This window comes from Lissotriton vulgaris, chromosome 3_1, assembly GCF_964263255.1.
Source record: "Lissotriton vulgaris chromosome 3_1, aLisVul1.2, whole genome shotgun sequence".
Classification (NCBI taxonomy): domain Eukaryota; kingdom Metazoa; phylum Chordata; class Amphibia; order Caudata; family Salamandridae; genus Lissotriton; species Lissotriton vulgaris.
The window spans coordinates 253827460-253846207 of NC_141689.1; the positions used below are offsets into that span (position 1 = coordinate 253827460).

Here is an 18748-nt window from a genome sequence, read left to right on the forward strand (position 1 = left end):
AGACTAACTAGAACACTTGAAGCAGTAGTACATGAAACTGCCTCTGCCCTAGGTAACTTAACAGAGGAGCAGTCTGCTATGCGGATTGTTGTCCTTCAAAATCGTCTTGTTATTGACGTCATCTTGGCAGATAGAGGTGGAGCTTGTACGGTCATCGGGTCAAGTTGCTGTGTTTTCATTCCAGAAAACGCGCCCTCTGTATACAAAGCTATTACACGTCTTCATAAGATTGCAAGTTTAATACATCAGAATCCAGGCACCTGGACTTGGTCCGGTTGGTTCTGGACAACGTTGACCGCTTGGGGATGGAAGATCCTATCCTTCCTAGGCATTGCCCTTGTCATAGTATTCAGTTGCTGCCTGTGCCTACAGTGTGGGCCGGCGATATGTGGACTGTGCGCCACATCGTGCATTGAACATTCCAGTTTTCTCTCAAACCGACAACGGAAGAGAGACGAGCAAATGATGTTACAAGAACAGACTGATCGATTCATGATGATCGAGATATCATGAAGGGTACGTAGGGAACAAGGAGGGAATGAGGAAATATAAATTTTTGGTCAAGTTATGTTCCCTATCGTGTACCCCACCGTCTCCATGTACGAGTTTAAAGTGCATGTAACTTCCCTCCTGTGCCAGCTATGAAGACGCAAATACATTTGCGTCCAACGTTAACATGTCCTCTTTCAGACCCACCCTGAATGGGTTGAATGGTCCGTTCCTAAGTATGCCATGCCAACGTCTTTTTGTGGTGTACTTTACACGTTCTTCAGCTCTGGCAAAGTAGGCCCTGAATTCTGCCATCGAGCCTTTTTCCTGCCTTCTGACTCTGAAAACCTCAGCCCAGGCTGCCCCTGTACCTGTGAACTCTGCCTTACTTTCAGCGCGGCCCACCGCGCTTAGCTCAGCCTGCTGCCTGCCAAGAATGAATTCAACCTTCGAGTTATCTGTTTCCCTCTCCGAAGATGCATTCCTGCCTACTAGTTTAAGTAAACATTCCCCCAGCTGCAGAGCGAAGGGCCTGGCCTTACTGTCTCTGTGCAAGTAATTCATAACCTCTGTTACCATGCTCCCATGGAAGGCCCATGCCCCCACGCCTCTCATGCAGACACTTAGGCGCTTATACACGCACTCACAGTCAGTATAGAATAGCTTCTGCCCCAGAAACCTTTCCGTCCAGATAGCTCAGTTCCTAAACATCAGATATCAGATATGATAGAAGCACAAGTTGATCTGACATGCCAGACTTCTGTCTCTTTCCGCTAGTTGAAATGTCAAGTCCCCTGCACCCTTCAGCTTCACGTCAGTCACACGTCATGCAGCTGCGCGCGCATCCAGGCCTCAGATTTCTGCTGACATTGCAAGATTCTGCTCTTGTTGCCACCCACTTATGACACCTACCTGTGACGTTTCTAGCACACACTTCTATGTTCACGCCTAGTTCACGCCTTCTAATTACGTATCATGACCACATGTGTGTTTTATCTTGTTTCTCTCAGCTGTTACGCCTACTATATTGGTTTCCTATAATGTAACTCAAGTATATAAGCTATGTATTGTCAATAAAATATTGCTCTATCAATTCCTGCACCCTCAGTGGTGGCAGGAACCAGATATCCGGTCATGACCATTCCTTTTTAAGGAATAAAACCCCTAAGAACTCTAACACCACGGACTCTGCGTCTTTCTTTCCGATTGAGTTATTATTGATTAAGTACTTACCTCCATAGAAATCAAGACGGTAAATCATATATTTACCACAATCTGGTCAGTTTTTACCTCACCATCACGTCCGCCTGTCAGCGGGTGTTAAGGAGGACTTGAGGATGTGGGTTTCATTTTTACACTCATTCAATGGCATTCCTCTGTACAGAGAAGAAGATTGGGTTTGGGACGTTCAAATCTTTTCAGATGCTGCAGGCAGTGATGGTTTCGGTCTCTACTGGCAGGGCAGATGGTGTGCTGAACAGTGGCCTGCTGCGTGGAAGAATGGAGGCAGGAGTATTGCTTTCCTTGAGTTATTCCCCGTAGTGGTTGCTTTGACTTTGTGGGGCCATGAGTTTGCTCACAAAAAAGTGCTGTTTCGAATTGATAATAAAGCTGTGGTGGACATTATCAATCGGCAGTCGGCCAGAGATGCTCAAATTCTGAAGCTCTTGAGGGTCTTTGTGTTGGGGTGCTTGAAGTATGACATCAGTTTTAAGGCCTTGCACATTCCTGGGGTGGACAATGACATTGCGGATGCTTTGTCTCGTTCACAGTGGGAGAGATTCCATGGGCTAGCCTCGGAGGCGGACAGGATGCCGACCCCCATGCCAGAACGTCTGTGGACTGTAGGCGAGACAGGGTTTTGCAGTTGGTGGTAGGTTCGCTGGCTGTTTCTACTAGGGCGACGTATGAGTTAGCCTGGAAGGAGTTTCTGGAATCTGGGGCCGTTTGGCGTGCTCCGGGTTGGAGACGATGTGAAGACGTTGTTCAGTTTATTCTGCTCTTGATGGACAGGGGTTTGACACGCGTGACCATTGCTGGGAAATTGTCTGGCATTTCATTCATGGGCAAGTTATTGTGGGGTTATTCTCCTTCAGCGGGGGAGGTGGGTCGGCGTATGTTGGAAGGTTGGTCTAGGGAGAGGGGTCGGGAACGGATGGTTCGCCAACCTTTGTCTTGGCAGACCTTAGCTCGAGTTTTACAGGTTTTGCCCTCAGTTTGTGTGGACGAGTTTGAGGTGTGTCTTTTTTCCACTCTCATGGTTTGGATGTTTTTTGGTGCTTTCAGAGTTTCTGAGTTGTTGGGCTCTAAACTTGGTTTTGGGGTGGGGTGGGGGGATGTTCGTTTTCTCGACTCAGGACTGCACATTTGGTTGGCTCGGGCAAAAACGGACCAACAAAGCAGGGGGAGGGGAGTTTGGCTGAAGGCACCTTCTCCCTCTGAGACGTGTCCTTTTAGGTGGGCCAGGAACTTGAGAGGACGTTCGGGGGCCGCCATTGAGGGCCCTGTTTTTCAGCATCAGGATGGTTCCAGGGTGACTGAGTACCAACTGCGCATGGTGTTACGTACAGCGCTGCGTTTCTTGGGCCTGGATGAACGACAGTACGGTACTCATTCTTTCAGGATTGGGGCGGCAACTGAGGCTCACAATAGGGGTTGGTCGCAGCAGGACATTATGTCTTTAGGTCGTTGGTCCTCCAACTGTTTTAGGCGCTATGTGCGGAATGATCGTGTTTCGGCGCCTGCGGATGCTAATCTTTCTTGAATTTGATGCTGCTTTTCTTTTCCAGGTTCGGTGGCTGGCCCCCGTGCATCGGTCATGACGATTTGGATTGTGGGACATTCCTTCGTTAGACGTGCGGAAGCTCAAGCTATAAAGAGTTATTTTGGTCCCACACTTGGTTTTAATTCTCGTTTGTTTAATGTTGTATGGAAGGGGAAAGGGGGTATGATTTGGAGGGAGCTCATTCCGGCCTTGAATTCCTGGTTGGTGGGGGTATTTGTCCAGACGTTTTGCTCTTGCATCTCGGGGAAAATGATCTCTGTGGGGTGAAGGGGGTGGTTCTCTTGAGAGCCATGAAGAAGGATCTTTCTCTAATTCGTCAACAGTGGTCGGGCTGCCATGTGTTATGGACAGAATTGGTCCCTAGGAGGACTTGGAGGGGTGCGCTGAAGCCTAGGGCAATTGATAAGGCACGCAGGAAGTTGAACTTGGAGGTTTCCCGTTTTTGTAGAGATCTGGGTTTTGGGCGGGTGTCCCATAAGGACATCCGTTATGACACTCTGGAGTTTTTCCGTGGTGATGGTGTTCATCTGTCTCGTATCGGGATGGATTTGTATTTATTGGAATTGCGAGAGGTGCTTTCACAGTGCTTGAAGATTCAGAACTTCCTGGGTTGAGGCCTTTTGGTTCTCTGTTGGTCATTTTGGGGGGCAGAAAGAGAGGAGGGTATTCCTTCCCCCCTCTTTTCTGGGTGGCGGAAATTGGGGATTCTTTGTCAGACGGTTCATGAAGGTTGTTGGGTTTTTGGTAAAATTGGGTGATGGATGGAAAAGTTTAAATAGTTGTTTCGTGGGGTGGTTAAACGGTTTGGGTAACGTAAGTTGTTGGTGGGCAATTTTTGGAATGTAACGTTATGTTTTTGGGTTGGGATGACGTTTAAATGATTATGCAGATTTTTGTATTGTTTGAATTGTAATGATGTTGTACTGGGTGGGGGCGGGGTTTGTGACGTATTAGGGGCGGGCCTGACGTTTGGGGTTGTAAGGTAATATTTTAATTAGTGAGGTCTAGTTTTGTGAGGCGTTTTGCCAGGGTTGTATTATTGTGAATATGCACCTGTTTCAATAAAAGCGGCCTTTTACACACTCTCAATTTTGTCTGGTGTCTGCTCACCCCCCCTCACCCCTCCCTCCCAAGGGGGGGCTTGGGGGGGGGGGCAGCCGACCGCAGGGAGGTCCCCCCCCCGGGCTGATTGGGAGGGGCTAGTGGGGGGGGGTCTGCGGACCGCCAGCATTGGGCTTCTTTTGGGCTCCTTTTGGGCTCCCTTGGTTCCTACTGAAGGAGCCCAGTTATATATTCCCCTGACTCCTCCTCCCGTCCACCATTTTAGGCTGAATGACCTGGTGGCCGGGAGCTCATTAGTTTAATTGGAAAATTTTCCCTCCCTCCCTCCCTAGTATATTCTTGTTTTCTTTTTCATTCATCTCAGGGTTTTTTCTTTATTTATTTCTTTTTCGGGTCGTTTTTCCGGAACAGGTGGATATGGGGTTTTGTCAATTGTTACTTGTCGCTTGGAACAGGTGCCGTGCGGAAATTGGGGATTCTTTGTCAGACGGTTCATGAAGGTTGTTGGGTTTTTGGTAAAATTGGGTGATGGATGGAAAAGTTTAAATAGTTGTTTCGTGGGGTGGTTAAACGGTTTGGGTAACGTAAGTTGTTGGTGGGCAATTTTTGGAATGTAACGTTATGTTTTTGGGTTGGGATGACGTTTAAATTATTATGCAGATTTTTGTATTGTTTGAATTGTAATGATGTTGTACTGGGTGGGGGCGGGGTTTGTGACGTATTAGGGGCGGGCCTGACGTTTGGGGTTGTAAGGTAATATTTTAATTAGTGAGGTCTAGTTTTGTGAGGCGTTTTGCCAGGGTTGTATTATTGTGAATATGCACCTGTTTCAATAAAAGCGGCCTTTTACACACTCTCAATTTTGTCTGGTGTCTGCTCACCCCCCCTCACCCCTCCCTCCTAATGCGTGTTTTACTCCTGAAGAGTTGGGAGTTATCCTAAAGTTGAAGCATAACTCCAACATGCTGCTAAAGCGAGCATCAAAGTATCATAACACCTCAGGACAGACCAAAAAGAATGAACCTTAATGGGCCACATGGTAACCCTGCTATTCGCTGACATGTTGGAACTTTGCTGAAGATGCAAAACTGAAAGTCTGATTGCAGAAAATGTACTTTTCTTAAGGAGACATCTTTAAATACCTCAGTAAAAAACTATGCGTACACAACCTCCCTCCCGAATAAATACAATTACTTCTTGTAAATTAATAAAATACCTATTCATTGTTAACAAATTACAACCTAATATTCCGTCCAGCTGGTACAGTGGCGTGGAAAGGACTCCATTTAAAGATGGCGGCTCCAGTAGCATATCATTGTGGAACAAGCGTAGCATGGCTCCCCCCACCTCCTCCTCGGGTGAAGGGTGGAGCAAGCACAGCAGCCACGTGACCTCCGCGGGATAATGAGAGTCATGTGCCTGGCAGCTCATTCTCCGATCAAGCAAGAGATAAGAGCTACGTAGAGAAGAGGAAGGTGTTGCTGAGATATACAGGCAGCAAGCAACTCACTGGACTCGAAGACGACTAAAGTTTAAATATGGACTGCGGGGTCATCACCTCCAAAACCGTCCTGATTTTGCTCAGCCTCATATTCTGGGTAAGCGTGCTCTTTCTAAGGGGTGAAAAGTTTAAAAAGAGCAATATTGTCACTCTTAAAATGTAATAGTGGGAGTCCAGGTATTGTAACCAGGTAGAAGTACAAGCGTACGTTGTAAAACATTTATAAAGAATAAACTAAACTATATATATATATATATATATATATATATATATATATATATATATACACAACTTAGATAACAAAAATCTGCTAGCGTTAACGTGTAAGCAAGCATGCCAAGTCGTTGTAGAAATGATTACAACAGTCATGTGTACGTTTTGAATTCAGTCTGAATCTAGTTGTTTGAAAAAAATCGGAGAATTTTCTGTCGAATTATTTGTCTAAACTTAGTCGGTGAAATTGATTTTGGTGACTATTGAAAGCGCCTGGCTGTTGACCTTTTCTGGACAATAACGCTGGGGAGGTTTGTGTGATGTTATCACGGAGACCGTCACCAATGGACACAACTAGAAACAAAAGAACCTCGCACACATCGTTATTTAGCATACAATGCCACCTCTTTTTGGATCCAACTATTTGCAAACCAGTCTTGACCGTGCTCCGGTCGAATAGTCCAGCCCGAACTGCCAGGCACGGTCCTCCTTGCACTACTACAATATAAGCAACCCAGGACCGGTTTCGTCCTAGTTACATTGTGCACAGGACCAAGGTCTGTGTGACACATTTAGCACACATTGGAACCCAGCTATACCCGGCTGATGAGGCCTAACTAGTGCGAAACCGGTCCTTGTTTTTTTTTTTTTTTTTTTTTTTTTTTTTTTTTTTTTTTTTGTAATCGTGCTATGTGGAATTAAGCCTACTTAACTGGTTTGCCCTGTCGACATTTTAGTTGTCGACATTTTGGGAGCATGATATTTAAAACTCAGTTTTCTAGTACTGAGCGGGTTTGTTTGTTTCTTTTGACCTTGTGCCCTGTGGAAAAGTCGTGGTTATTTTATTGAGGGATCAAAATATCAAGTCTGGAAATAGGAAGTATAAATTAATACAATGTATGATCTCAATTTCAATGTTTCAGTTGGTTGTTTGCAATAAACAATTTTCTCCAAAAAAGTGTAAGATTTCACACCTTGTCTGGATAGCATTAATTATTTTGATAGTTTCTAGCTCAGTTTGCAAGAAAACACCCTGTTCTTTGAGGGTAGCAGTTTGTCAATTTTCCTCCAGATTGTTTAGGAGCATATATTTTGATATGCCTGCCTTGGCGTTTCATTTGATTTATCTCACAGCCCGGAAACCTCTAAATATGACGATATTATATTCAATTAAATCTAGAATGTTGGTTTGAAAAAAATCAGAATAACCACATGATGATGCTGTATAACAGGCCTCCTCCCCCTACGGCCATAAACGCCGAGAAATCGGGTCATGATCATGTGCAGACCTCTGTGTAGCTCGTGGCTGTACTTCTGTGTCATGTCACCTGATATATCACACCACTTATAATTCAGGCTTCTACCGTGTGAGAAGCTATTTCAGTTTTCTCTGTTACTTTAATACTTATATTTAAAATATACTTTCCCTTATTATTGTTTTGGGCCATTGTATTTGAGGCTTGGCTCCAACCTTCTTTTGTATATATGCATCTAGCATATATTGCCATCAAGACTGAAAACCTTGCTGAGGGTGGGAGCAGAGGTTTTGGCTGTTAAACATAAATTGGAGCCCGAGGCTGCATGCATAGATGCAGTTCTCAAGTGTCTCTTTGTATGAGGCCCGTAGTTTTGAATAAACTGATCTTCGACAGCAAGGTAAACGCTGCTTAGGATTAGTGTAGCTCCCCATACTGTTTTCCTAACTGATTCCCTACAAGAAACTCTTAGATCTAAATTGAGTTTTCGCAGCACTCTGGACAGGTTTGCCATCAGTAAAGATTTTCTAAAGCACCGGTCGGGGTATATTTAAGGAAAACTGATCTGACCATCCATTGAAGTTCTGTGCGAGCCTTAGGTCATCTAATGTTTTTATCCAATACTGTGTTAATAAGCGAAGTAAATTATGTTGAGTGCCAAAAATGTAAATATTTTTAGGTACAGACGTTCTTATAATGGACCCTGGACTGTGATCTATGCATTGACAGAGAAGCAGTGAGTGAGTTAATTTACTGAAGAGCAGTAGGCTTTAAGTAGAATTCCAACACGGTTGAATCTAAAAATACGGCTAGCAAAAATATCCTCATAAAATATTGTTTACAAAAATATTCTCATTGGGTGTACATTTTCTACTATTCACTCAATTGGGCTGATATTTTTGTAAATGATATGTAGAGTACAATGTATCAGACACTACTTTGGTTCCAATATTCAAATGCCCTTGTGTGCATAGAGGATCATCTCTTGTCATTGTAGTCCACATCGTGAGCTTAATTGCATCTTTTACTTCAAATTTTACCAAAATGCTTGTAAGACTGATGGGTTATATGAAACAGGACCTCTTTAATCATGTTCTGTGCACCTTTTGAATTGGGTAACTAAGGCCCACCCTCATGAGTTCACTGTATAAGCACAGGTTGATAGTTTGCTCGGTCACTGCACTGCACGGAGAAGTCTGGCTCACGGTGTAGAGCAGGCAGACCCGGAAGCTGAGGTCAGACCCGGGACCAGGGTTCAATTCCCGACGCGGCAGGGTCTTGAGCTCAAATGTCCACGGACTCGATAATTCTCGCTTCGGTGCCTGCTCTAATCATGGGTTCTCACTCTGCAACTCTAGGCATTAAGCTTGATTAATCTCCACAACGGCCCCCCTGCGGCGGGATGCCTGGCTTTCACCTTGGGGATGCCCTGTAGGGGCTATCTCACAGGGAAAAGCCAGGACGGGTTCCCAAGGCAAGCGCCGGGAAACCTCCGGGTAGCTGTGCGCTCAATAAATGCAATAATAATAATCTTAGTTGCACTTTCGGCAGTAGTTTAAGAGCGTTCACTCACTCTTGAGCCAATGTTAGTTTTTAAATTATAGAAACACTGTTCACAAGTTGTGTGTTGGCATTAATTTAATATGTGATCATGTTACATCCTGTAAACAGTTTGCTTTTCAGTGTGCTTTTTATTTGACACAACCTTGTAAAATGACATGTTCGGTTTCCGGGTACAGTAAACAAGTTTCCTACTTCTCAAATGTTTGTGTTAAAATAAGCACACCGTGATGCATTTCACAATCAGGCTTTAAACAGCAAAATAGTAGTTGAGCATCCTTATTGAAAAATGAATTGCAAGACTTTTATTTTTTTGTAAGAAACCAGACAAGTGAACTTAAAAAAAAAAAAAAAAAGTAACTAGTCCTAAATGACTGGGGTGGAATCAAAGTAAGAGGGACGAATAAACATCATAATGAATAGGTGGCAAGTTTTTAAAATTTCCCTCACATCGTCGGTGGGACTTCATATGTACCTGCAGTCTCCTACACATGAGAAGGGGCATATTTTAGATCAAATTCTTTCGACCGTTCCGGTGGTCCTTTCCTCCCTTGCCCCAGTCTTCTGGTCGGACCATTTCCTAGCGGATTTTACGTTAGTACATCAGCCAGTGGCCGCCCGCATTTCGAAGCGGATAGCTGCTCGCAGCTCTAGAGCCTTCCACAAAGTCACCCCGGCCATGATCACCCAGGCTTTAGAAACCCATCCTTGTGTTTTTACGGGTAGTCTGGAGGACGGTGTGGTGTGTTTTCAGAATTGGCTCACTGCACGTTTGGAAGCCTTGGCACCACCTCGCCAGGTTTGATCTGAACTGGCAAGAGCATCAGCCCCGTGGTTCTCTGCTGCTTTGGCGGCCAAGAGAAGGCACTGCAAGAGGCTGGAGAGAATTTGGAGGAGGCACTATGATACATCTGCTAAGCAGTCTTACAGAGTAGCAGTGAAAGAATATCACAGGGAGATCGTTGCAGAGAAAAAATCCTTCTTGGCTAAAAGGATCGAGGAAGCAGATAGCTCCTGCAAAGAGATCTTTAAGATTGTTAAAGAATTCACCTCTCCCTCCTGCTGTACTCCTGCGTCTGCTTTTTCGGAACCTTGGATCATGGAGCTTGCAGTATTTTTTACTAATAAAATACGTACTATCCAGTCAGCTTTGCAAGGAACCCAGAACATTGTGAGTACGGGTTCAGCGGTCGATGGCCTTTCCATCCCCTGGTTATGCCCACCAGCTATGCATATGGACTCTGTGGGCCCTACCCTGCACTGTTTTCCCTCTTTAGAGCCTCAGGCCTCGCTGGACCTTTTGTCTAGCCTGAAATCTGGCTCTCCACTGGACCCTTGTCCCGCCATGTGTCTTGCGACCCTGGCACCTGCCCTCAACCCGATCATCAACCCTCATTAATGCATCTCTGAAGTCGGGCAAAGTCCCCTCCTCTTGGAAACAGGCCCTAGTTCTTCCCCTCATTAAAAAACCGAATGCAGATGCCAAACTACATTCCAACTATAGGCCAATCTCGCTGCTTCCTGCTCTGGCCAAGGTCACTGAAAAGTATGTTCATACCACCCTTACCAACTTTGTAGAGGGTAACTCCCTATTACATCAGTCACAGTCTGGTTTTAGATCTAACCTGAGCACCGAAACCGCTCTACTTGAGGTAACTGAGACTGTGAAGGAGACCCTCGACAGGGGTGGAAAGGCCCTGCTTATCATGCTTGATTTGTCGGCGGCCTTCGACACCGTCCCCCACGACCTCCTCCTAATTAGACTCTGGGAGATTGGGCTGCGGGGAACGGTGTTCGCATGGTTTCAGTCTTTTTTGGCCGATCGGAGACAAACGATCTGGGCTCCCCCTTTCTCTGCCCTGATGCCGCAGCTTGAGGTAGGGGTCCCGCAGGGCTCCATTCTTAGTCCCTCCCTCTTTAATATCTTCCTTACACCTCTTGCGGCACGGGTGGAGGAGCTAGGGGCCCAGATCATATCCTATGCGGATGAGACACAGCTCCTGTTCACATGTGACAGGGGCTGTGACTTCGATGGAGCAGCCATTCGGAAGTGTTTGGAGTTTGTGTTTGACTGGTTCGAGAAAAGTGGCCTCAAATGCAACTCCGACAAATCCGAGATATTGTTCTTTGGATGTCCTGCAGACCCAAGATGGAAGCAATGGTGGCCTTCGGCCATGTTTCCCCCTGCCAGCGATTCGGTCACAGCTAAGAACCTGGGGGTGATGGTTGACAACACTCTTTCCTTCAAAGCCCAGGTTGCTGGCCTGACTGGGAAGTGCTTTGCCATCTTAAGGATGTTGCGTAGGTTTTTGCCCTATTTATCTTTGGAGCATAAGAAAATCACGGTGCAAGCACTAATAGGCTCGCGCCTAGACTAGGCCAACATCCTTTACTTGGGTCTTCCTGAATATCTGCTGACTCGTCTGCAGATAGTTCAAATTTCTGCAGCCAGGGCAATCTTCGGTCTAACTAGAAGATCTAGGGCCAGCAATCTCCTTGTCTCTCTGCATTGGTTGCCGATTCGTAAGCGCATCTTCTTCAAGACCCTAACTACAGCTTTTAGGGCGCTTCACAATTTCGGCGCTGAATATCTGCAGAGAAGGGTCAATTTCTATCTCCCATCTAGACCTCTGAAATCTGCTGCCCAGGCCAAGGCTATCGTCCCAACAGTGAAGCGTGCTCGCTGTGGAGGTCGCTCCTTTAGTTACCTTGCACCCCGTCTTTGGAACACACTGCCCTTGACGTTGCGGACGTGCACCAATCTCTCGGTTTTTAGGAAGGGACTTAAAACTCATCTGTTTGCTTTGTAATGCTGCTATGGTTAATTCTGGTTATTTTTTTCCGTTATGGCTGTTTGTTTGCTGCTGGTATTAGGTGTGATAATCTTTAGCGCCGGGACGCTCTTTGGAGCAGCTGAGCGCTCTATAAAACAAACAGTAACATAACATAACATCAGAGACTACACTTTAAATTGTACCCTTCATTTAAACCTTCTTTTTTGTCCACTCATGCCAGTTTCTCAAATTTCTCGCTAATGCCACCTCTTCATGTTAAATATCTATGCCAGGTTCTCTATTTGCCCACCGTTGCCTTCTCACACTGCTGAGCTACATGTTCTCATCACACCTGCCACCAGTAAGTGCTGTGCTTAGTGACCGTCGGCATAACCTGCTGTATCTGCCCAGCAGTATGAATTACAACTCTGTATGTGTTTATTCATAAATGTATTTGGAATATGTAGCCAAGTGCATAAACGTTTTTTTGGGTGCTCTACAAAGCATTTGGATATGCACGATTTGAAACCACATCCGTGTCTCACTTTTAACTATATCAGCTGATGGAACTCTACTACTTGGTTAGAACAATTTTTACCACAGTAGCAGACTTGAACTCTCATAGCAATATCCATAGTATACATTGTCCACTATGTTGCTATGTGTGTCTTTTTGCTAATATGCAAAATTATTTTAAATTTTGTTGTTGCTGTAGAAAGTGGAAGCCAGTGTTCGCAATATACACTCACCGGTTAAATACCTACATATTGAGGAAACTGCTAGATCTTGATATTGATTAAAAATTTCAATGAACCAAAGTTTATCATCTTAATACAGGTAGAGAATTTCTAATCGTGCACTGTGCACATAACATCCCACAGTAGTCTTAGAACATTATAATCCAATAATTCCTTGTTAAAGAAATTGGGACTAGAGCAGGTCTTCTTTTGTAGAGATTTAACGGGTTTATAGAATATTTCGCTCAATCTGTTGCAAATGGATAATGCAGCAGTTCATTGTATACCTCTGTCCGCAGTCTTGTCTGGCGATGAGAACCTATTTTCCAAAGAGACATTTTTGTAAATATGTGAAAAAATAGAAAAAGGAAATGATTCACACATTCCACTGAGCCTTTACGGACGGTTGCTCTTTTATAGTTCCAGTTTCTGTTGCACATGTATTGCTTACTTTATTAAGCACACGTTTTAGAACAGTTCACTGGCTTAGTTGTTTGCCTTGCCTTGATTGTGCTTTGAAATAGTCCGATTATAATTTGTACCCTTATCATCCCACAAACTGCCTACTTTGCCTTTATAAGTGGCTCTAAAACCAGTATGTAGGCATAGGAAGTAGAACTACTCTACTATTACCTTGCAATCGCCCTTCCCACATTTCTTCTCAACAGAAATCGACCGGACCCCACCCTCCTCTCTAATCACATGTTCCATTCACATTGTGAACGGGGATGTAGAGTGCAAGTACATTTTCTACTGTTTGTTTTTGCTTTGCATTCTGGTACCTGTGTCACATTCCAAGTGTGTTGCAAGAAATGGAACAATGCAAAGCAAAAAAGAAAACTGGCTCGGGAGCTACTCGCTTGGTTGATTTGTATGTTGTCTTAACAGTTAGCAGCTGATAGTTTATACACAATATCTTTGGATTTTAATTACCAGTTCCAACAATTCTTTGAGCTCCTAGATATCCTAAACTTCTCACTTCCTTTGCCGTCTGACTTTTGCTCGTCATTTGTCCATCTTTCGGCCTGGGTGTTTGGTGAGACGGGCACTGTCCCATTGGGAAATAAATCAAGACCTGCTTTCTTGAATGTTTAATGATTTCCTTCTCTCCAGTTTCTGCCCTCTTTGGCTCTGCACTACCACGGCTCTGAACTACCACTACCACGTCTGCACTATCCATGTTTCTTCTCATCCTCAGACTGCTGTGCTACTCTCCTGTCTCCATTTACATCTGTTGATCCACCCGAAGTATCACATGTGGAGTGGTTTTACCATCCAGCATCCCCAAAATCTAAGGTGTTTCCTGTCCTGGTAGGAACCTCACCAATACATTTTTAGCAACTTTTTTTTATTGAGACATGTGGGAATGCCGGATGGAAGGACATTTTCTATTCTCTATTTATCCATGTTTTGCTTGCTGTTGTAACTTATGATGTGCGAAAAAACCCTTCCTCATAAACGCCTAGAATATGGGTAATCCAACATCTGGAGTGGTACAAATGTTTCATATGGCCCAAACTCAGATTTTGGGTACATTTTAAAATGTATAGTCTTTTGTATACCCAATTTGTATTCATTAGATTTTTCTTGATCAAGTTGTACATTGCCAGTACAAAACATAAAATCTTTCTGAACCGTGGCTCGACTGTTGACTCAGTATGTAAACAAATTGCAAACTCTACATTTCTCTGCAACTGCAAGAGTCTGGGGGCCATACAAGTAAAGTAGATAAGTCTTCATTACTAAAAGTTAAATATTAAAAAAAGCCTATTTTTTTCACAACTTAAACTCCACTATTTAAAAAAAATATTTCAACCGTTTTTCTTTTAAATTTTACTTGCTATTTTAAGTAATAGGACGTTCACAGTGACACGGGGCATGCATCATTTCATAAGTCTTCCAATCATGTACATGTACCATCAGGTCTATAAGGCTCCATCTCTACAGCATTTATGCCAACTATATCCACATGGTAAGCAGCCCTGCCAGCTCCCTATATTCTGATGTCTCCCCTGACACAGCACCCTCTGGTAACAATTACATTTAAAAACAAGATAGTCACATTTCTCCTTCCCACCCAGATAAGTACATTTGTAGATGGTCCCTGATTGTGAGGCTTTCGACAAGAAAGATGTATCTTTAAGCCAGTCCTCAAACTTGAACGGCTGGCTTCACCATCCAGATAATGGCAACTCTTTGCTTTCCTAGAAGCTGTGCCACTGCAGTGTAATTACTGTATGTTTTAGGGATTTATTTAACATATCCTAAGAGTGCAACATTTGGAGACTGCTCCAGTCTCCTTTCACTACTTACATATAGTGCATCAAATATTGTGGCTTATAGGCCTTGATGGTTGGGCACTCCCTTCCATCAAGGCAAAATTAATAAATACCGAGCTTGGAGCAGCACAACACCTGCAACTCAATTTCAATTGCTAAATGTTACCATGCCGATTGGTGTATAATGGACTAGAGGAATACATTTATAACTAATTAATCTATGCTTTCCATTAGGAGATGTCTCCCTAGTTTGCTGAGAGCATAATGTCCATTGGATCGTCTCAACTTTTCTCCTGGGCCCCTTTATCTCTAGCATGGGTGTGCCCTCCCTCCAAATCATTTATGACTGAGTAATACACATTGGTATCAGCTTAAATGGGAATAGCTTTGCCATTTCCACTCCAATTTCCACTTTTCAGTCCTATCTAGCGATGAAGGGCATATCTCACCAATAGTATGGCACAGCCTGCGACTGAAGAACATGCAGTTGGGTGCACAATTCCTTGGCAATGTATTCTTCTAGTGTAATGTTTCTTTTGTTAACCTACAGGCCTCCCTGATTCTTGACTGTCCATGACTGAGATCTTTTGTCGCTATTGGTTCACTTGAAACCTCCTTATGAAGGTTGGTAATCAGTTACACTTACAGGGAATATCCTTCACCAATCGTACAAATCTCAAGCAGCCTTGACCAAACCCAAAGTATACAATTTACTATATGAATTTCTTTGTTAGGCTTGTTATCTACATGATTATGGTTTGAAGAGGAATCTGAACCGCCAACCGTTATTTATGTGGGTTCTTCCTAATGTTGTAAAACCAGTGGTGCTTGTGAAATTAAATGATGGATTTTAGAGTTAGGGTTTGCAATCCTTTCCTGCTTATATCGTAGCTGCAGTTTACTCCCAACTTATTCTAGGCGACATTCCCGCCCTGGCGAGCTTTAATCATGTGAGATCTCAATTGGTTTAACAATTTCTGGTTTAATAGTTTTGGAATGTTATGAAAAAGATTCAGTTGCCTGCTTAACAACGCCATCATGATGAAGTCCATTGATGGTGGTAGTGTATTCTAATTTTCTTTTATGGATGCCGTAGTTTCCATACGTTTGCCATACTTCTCCCTGATGGTAAGGTTCGTGTGCCAGTGGTATTGTATACCCAGGTATCTGATAGGGAAGTCTTGCCATTTTATTGTACAGTCTTAATTTCGAGAGTGTGTATTTCTGGTTAGTGGTAAACGAATCCTTTCTGTTCAGTTGATATTTAACCCTCACCATATGCCGTAATTTGTGATTTCGCTGTTATGCGTTTCAGACTAAGTTATGGGTTTTTAACTAATAAGAAAATCGGTGGCGGCTGCCACAGAGTAGCATGGGTGAGGGGGGCATAGAAAAAGAAATATAACAAAAGTAATTCCCTTGTCCTCTTCTGTTCCTGCTTGAAGCAGGAAGCACACCCAGGCTCCCCTTAGCCAATCACAACGCTGCAATACAGTGTTGTGATTGATCTGAGTTCCATGTTTCGGCACTTCGACAGGCAGTGGGAGCCTGAGCATGTTCCTCACCAGGCTGTTTATTGCAACCTGATGGGGAACAAGCAAAGTGCGCATGACTGTTCAGCCGGCCCAAGAAGACTGGCCATATCCATGCGCACTTTGGGTCACACCACTCCTCCCCTTGCTGGCTGTGACAACAGCCAAGCTCCACCCTGAAAACCTGCCAAACAACGTAAAAAAAATGATACTAGTGTTATATATAATTTTATTTTTCCTTGTTACACTGCATAAAATGCCTTGGGGCAGCGCATCAGTATACAATGCCTCAGCATACAATGAACAGTAGGATTCTCCAGAATCCAAATTTTATGCCTTGGCAATGATGAAATGCTCTAAGAAAATGGCTAGGAGCTCTGTTGCCAAAACAAATAAAATGAGTGACTGGGAGCATGATTGTCTTGTACCTCTTTTAATTATTATTGGATGGAAATTTGATTATATATTTTTTTAATTGTTTTTTACACTTATTTTTGTGTTACGGGGAGACTGTAGAGCAGTTTTGTGTAATATTTCATGGCTTTGTCTTAACCCATTCTTTCGAATACAGTAAGTAGAAATGAGTTGAAGGGCTTTGTTGAATCAAAGTAAGCCATGGTAATTACATCTGTTCAATTGGTGTGTAACTACAACCAGTGTTTGCAGGTTATTGAGAAGTTGGGCCAATGCAATGACCTTTGGTTCAATTGATGTGTAACTGCAACCAATGTTTGCAAGTTATCAGCAGTTGACCTGCCCAGGACGAAGCCAGGCTGTTATGCACAATCCGCACAAGAGAGGCATCATCCTGTTGGCTATCGTTTGTGCCAAGGATGTGTTGTCCACATTTATCAGGGGCAGAAATTTATATGATTCATATAAGTGAGGGGGTTTACCAGGTTTAGGGTGAGCAAGGCAAACAAAATGAGATGATGGACGGAGCACTGAATCTTTTCAGACACTAACCTCCAGTCACAAATCTGTGTTAAATCCATTATCATTCTTTTGCTCACTTCGCCACCTCAGTTCAGACCCAGCTATATGCAAATCAGTCTTGACCCTGTGCATCATGGGAACAGTCCAGCCTGAACTGCCAAGCCAGGTCTTCCCTGAACCAGAAACCGGCATCTTTTGACCCGTTTCTGGGTAACACCCTTCATCAGCCAGGCTATCTTGAGTCCAGTTTGTGGGGATTAATCACTAGGATTTCATTTGAAATTTATAGAGCGCAGCATTCACCCGAAGGCATCAAGGCGCTAAAGACTAGCTGTCCGGGAGAGGACCTTCAATACACCATTCCATCCGCCCCAGCTAAGGAATTAGCCGGAGAATAGCCATGTTTTAAGAGACTTCTTGACTGGCAGGTGAAGAGGGATGCCCCTTAAGATAAAAGAGAGAATTCCAGAGTTTGCTTGCGGCCACAGAGTGCTCAATCACCCCACTCCTTTATTTTGGTTCTCGGCACCGCAAGATGCAGTTGGAGAGATGAGTGGAGGGGTCTACCAGGGAAGTGCCAGCAGAACATGGTTTTTAATCTTGTAGGGTAAGGGAGATAAGGTGCCTTGTGTACCATACGGAGTGATTTGAAGCGAAAGCCCAGGACAAGACTCGCCAGTGCATTCTGCACCACCTTGAGTTTATATTGTGTGTTCTGTTTTGAGTTCGTTGTCTAGTGTGGACATTACTAGGGCAAGAGCTATCTGTTTGCGTGCCGGCAGTTGGATGAGGGGGAAGATTTTATAAGCATCCTTCTAATCCGGCTGCAAGTGGAGATGGTCGAGTTCGTTTGGACATTAAAGTCAAGTTCAGTGTTCGACAGTATTCCAAGATTCCTGGCCTTCTTGCCCAGAACTGGACAAGATCCTAAGGACTGGGGCCAGCGCTTGCTGTTCCAGATTGATGTTCCTGATCCAAAAATCATAATTTCAGACTTGTCCCCATTCAGCTTCAGGAAGTTACATGACATCCACGCTGTCACTTTAGTCATGCAACCGAGAATATTCTCTGATGGTGACGACCAACCCCTAGGGGTTGACACCATGATCTGCGTGTCCTCTGCATATGACACCACCTCTAGCCCAAAGGAGGAAATCATTGCCGCTAGGGGTGCCACATAATGATTGAAAAGTGTGGGGCGCAGCTATGAACCCTGCGGAACTCTACAGGGTAAAATAAAAGATTCAGAGTGGAGGTACTGTAATTTCACCCTTTGCGAACTTTCCATCAGAGATTAGGACGGGGGGCTAGTGCTTGGTTGGAAATGCCAAGTTTCTGGAGTCTGTCCAGCAGCAGTGTAGGCGAGATGGTATCAAATGCTGCAGACAGATCAAGAAGTAACCACACCACCCCCTTCCCTGCATCCACAGTGCGCCTGATTTAGTCAGTGGCTGTTATTAGGGCGGTTTCCGTCCCATGGTGTTTTCTAAAGCCGAACGGAGTCATTAAGCCAAAGTTGCTGTTCCACAGTTTCATCAATTTGCTATTAGGATGCAACTCCAGGATCTTTGCAGAAATAGGACGGTAGTTCTTACAATCCCCGTGGTCTAGGTTAGAATTTATT

The 18748-nt window shown here is 44.1% G+C and overlaps 1 protein-coding gene across 1 annotated transcript in view; it reads left to right on the plus strand.

Annotated features, from left to right (window-relative positions):
• Positions 1-5772: 5772 nt before the first annotated feature.
• LOC147726289 (tetraspanin-36-like) overlaps positions 5773-18748 on the plus strand; it is a 94543-nt gene continuing 81567 nt past the window's right edge. The window contains exon 1 of the mRNA XM_086960379.1: positions 5773-5934. Within this exon, the coding sequence (XP_086816505.1) occupies positions 5875-5934 (60 nt within the window). The 5' untranslated portion in view covers positions 5773-5874. The remainder of the gene's footprint in view (positions 5935-18748) is intronic.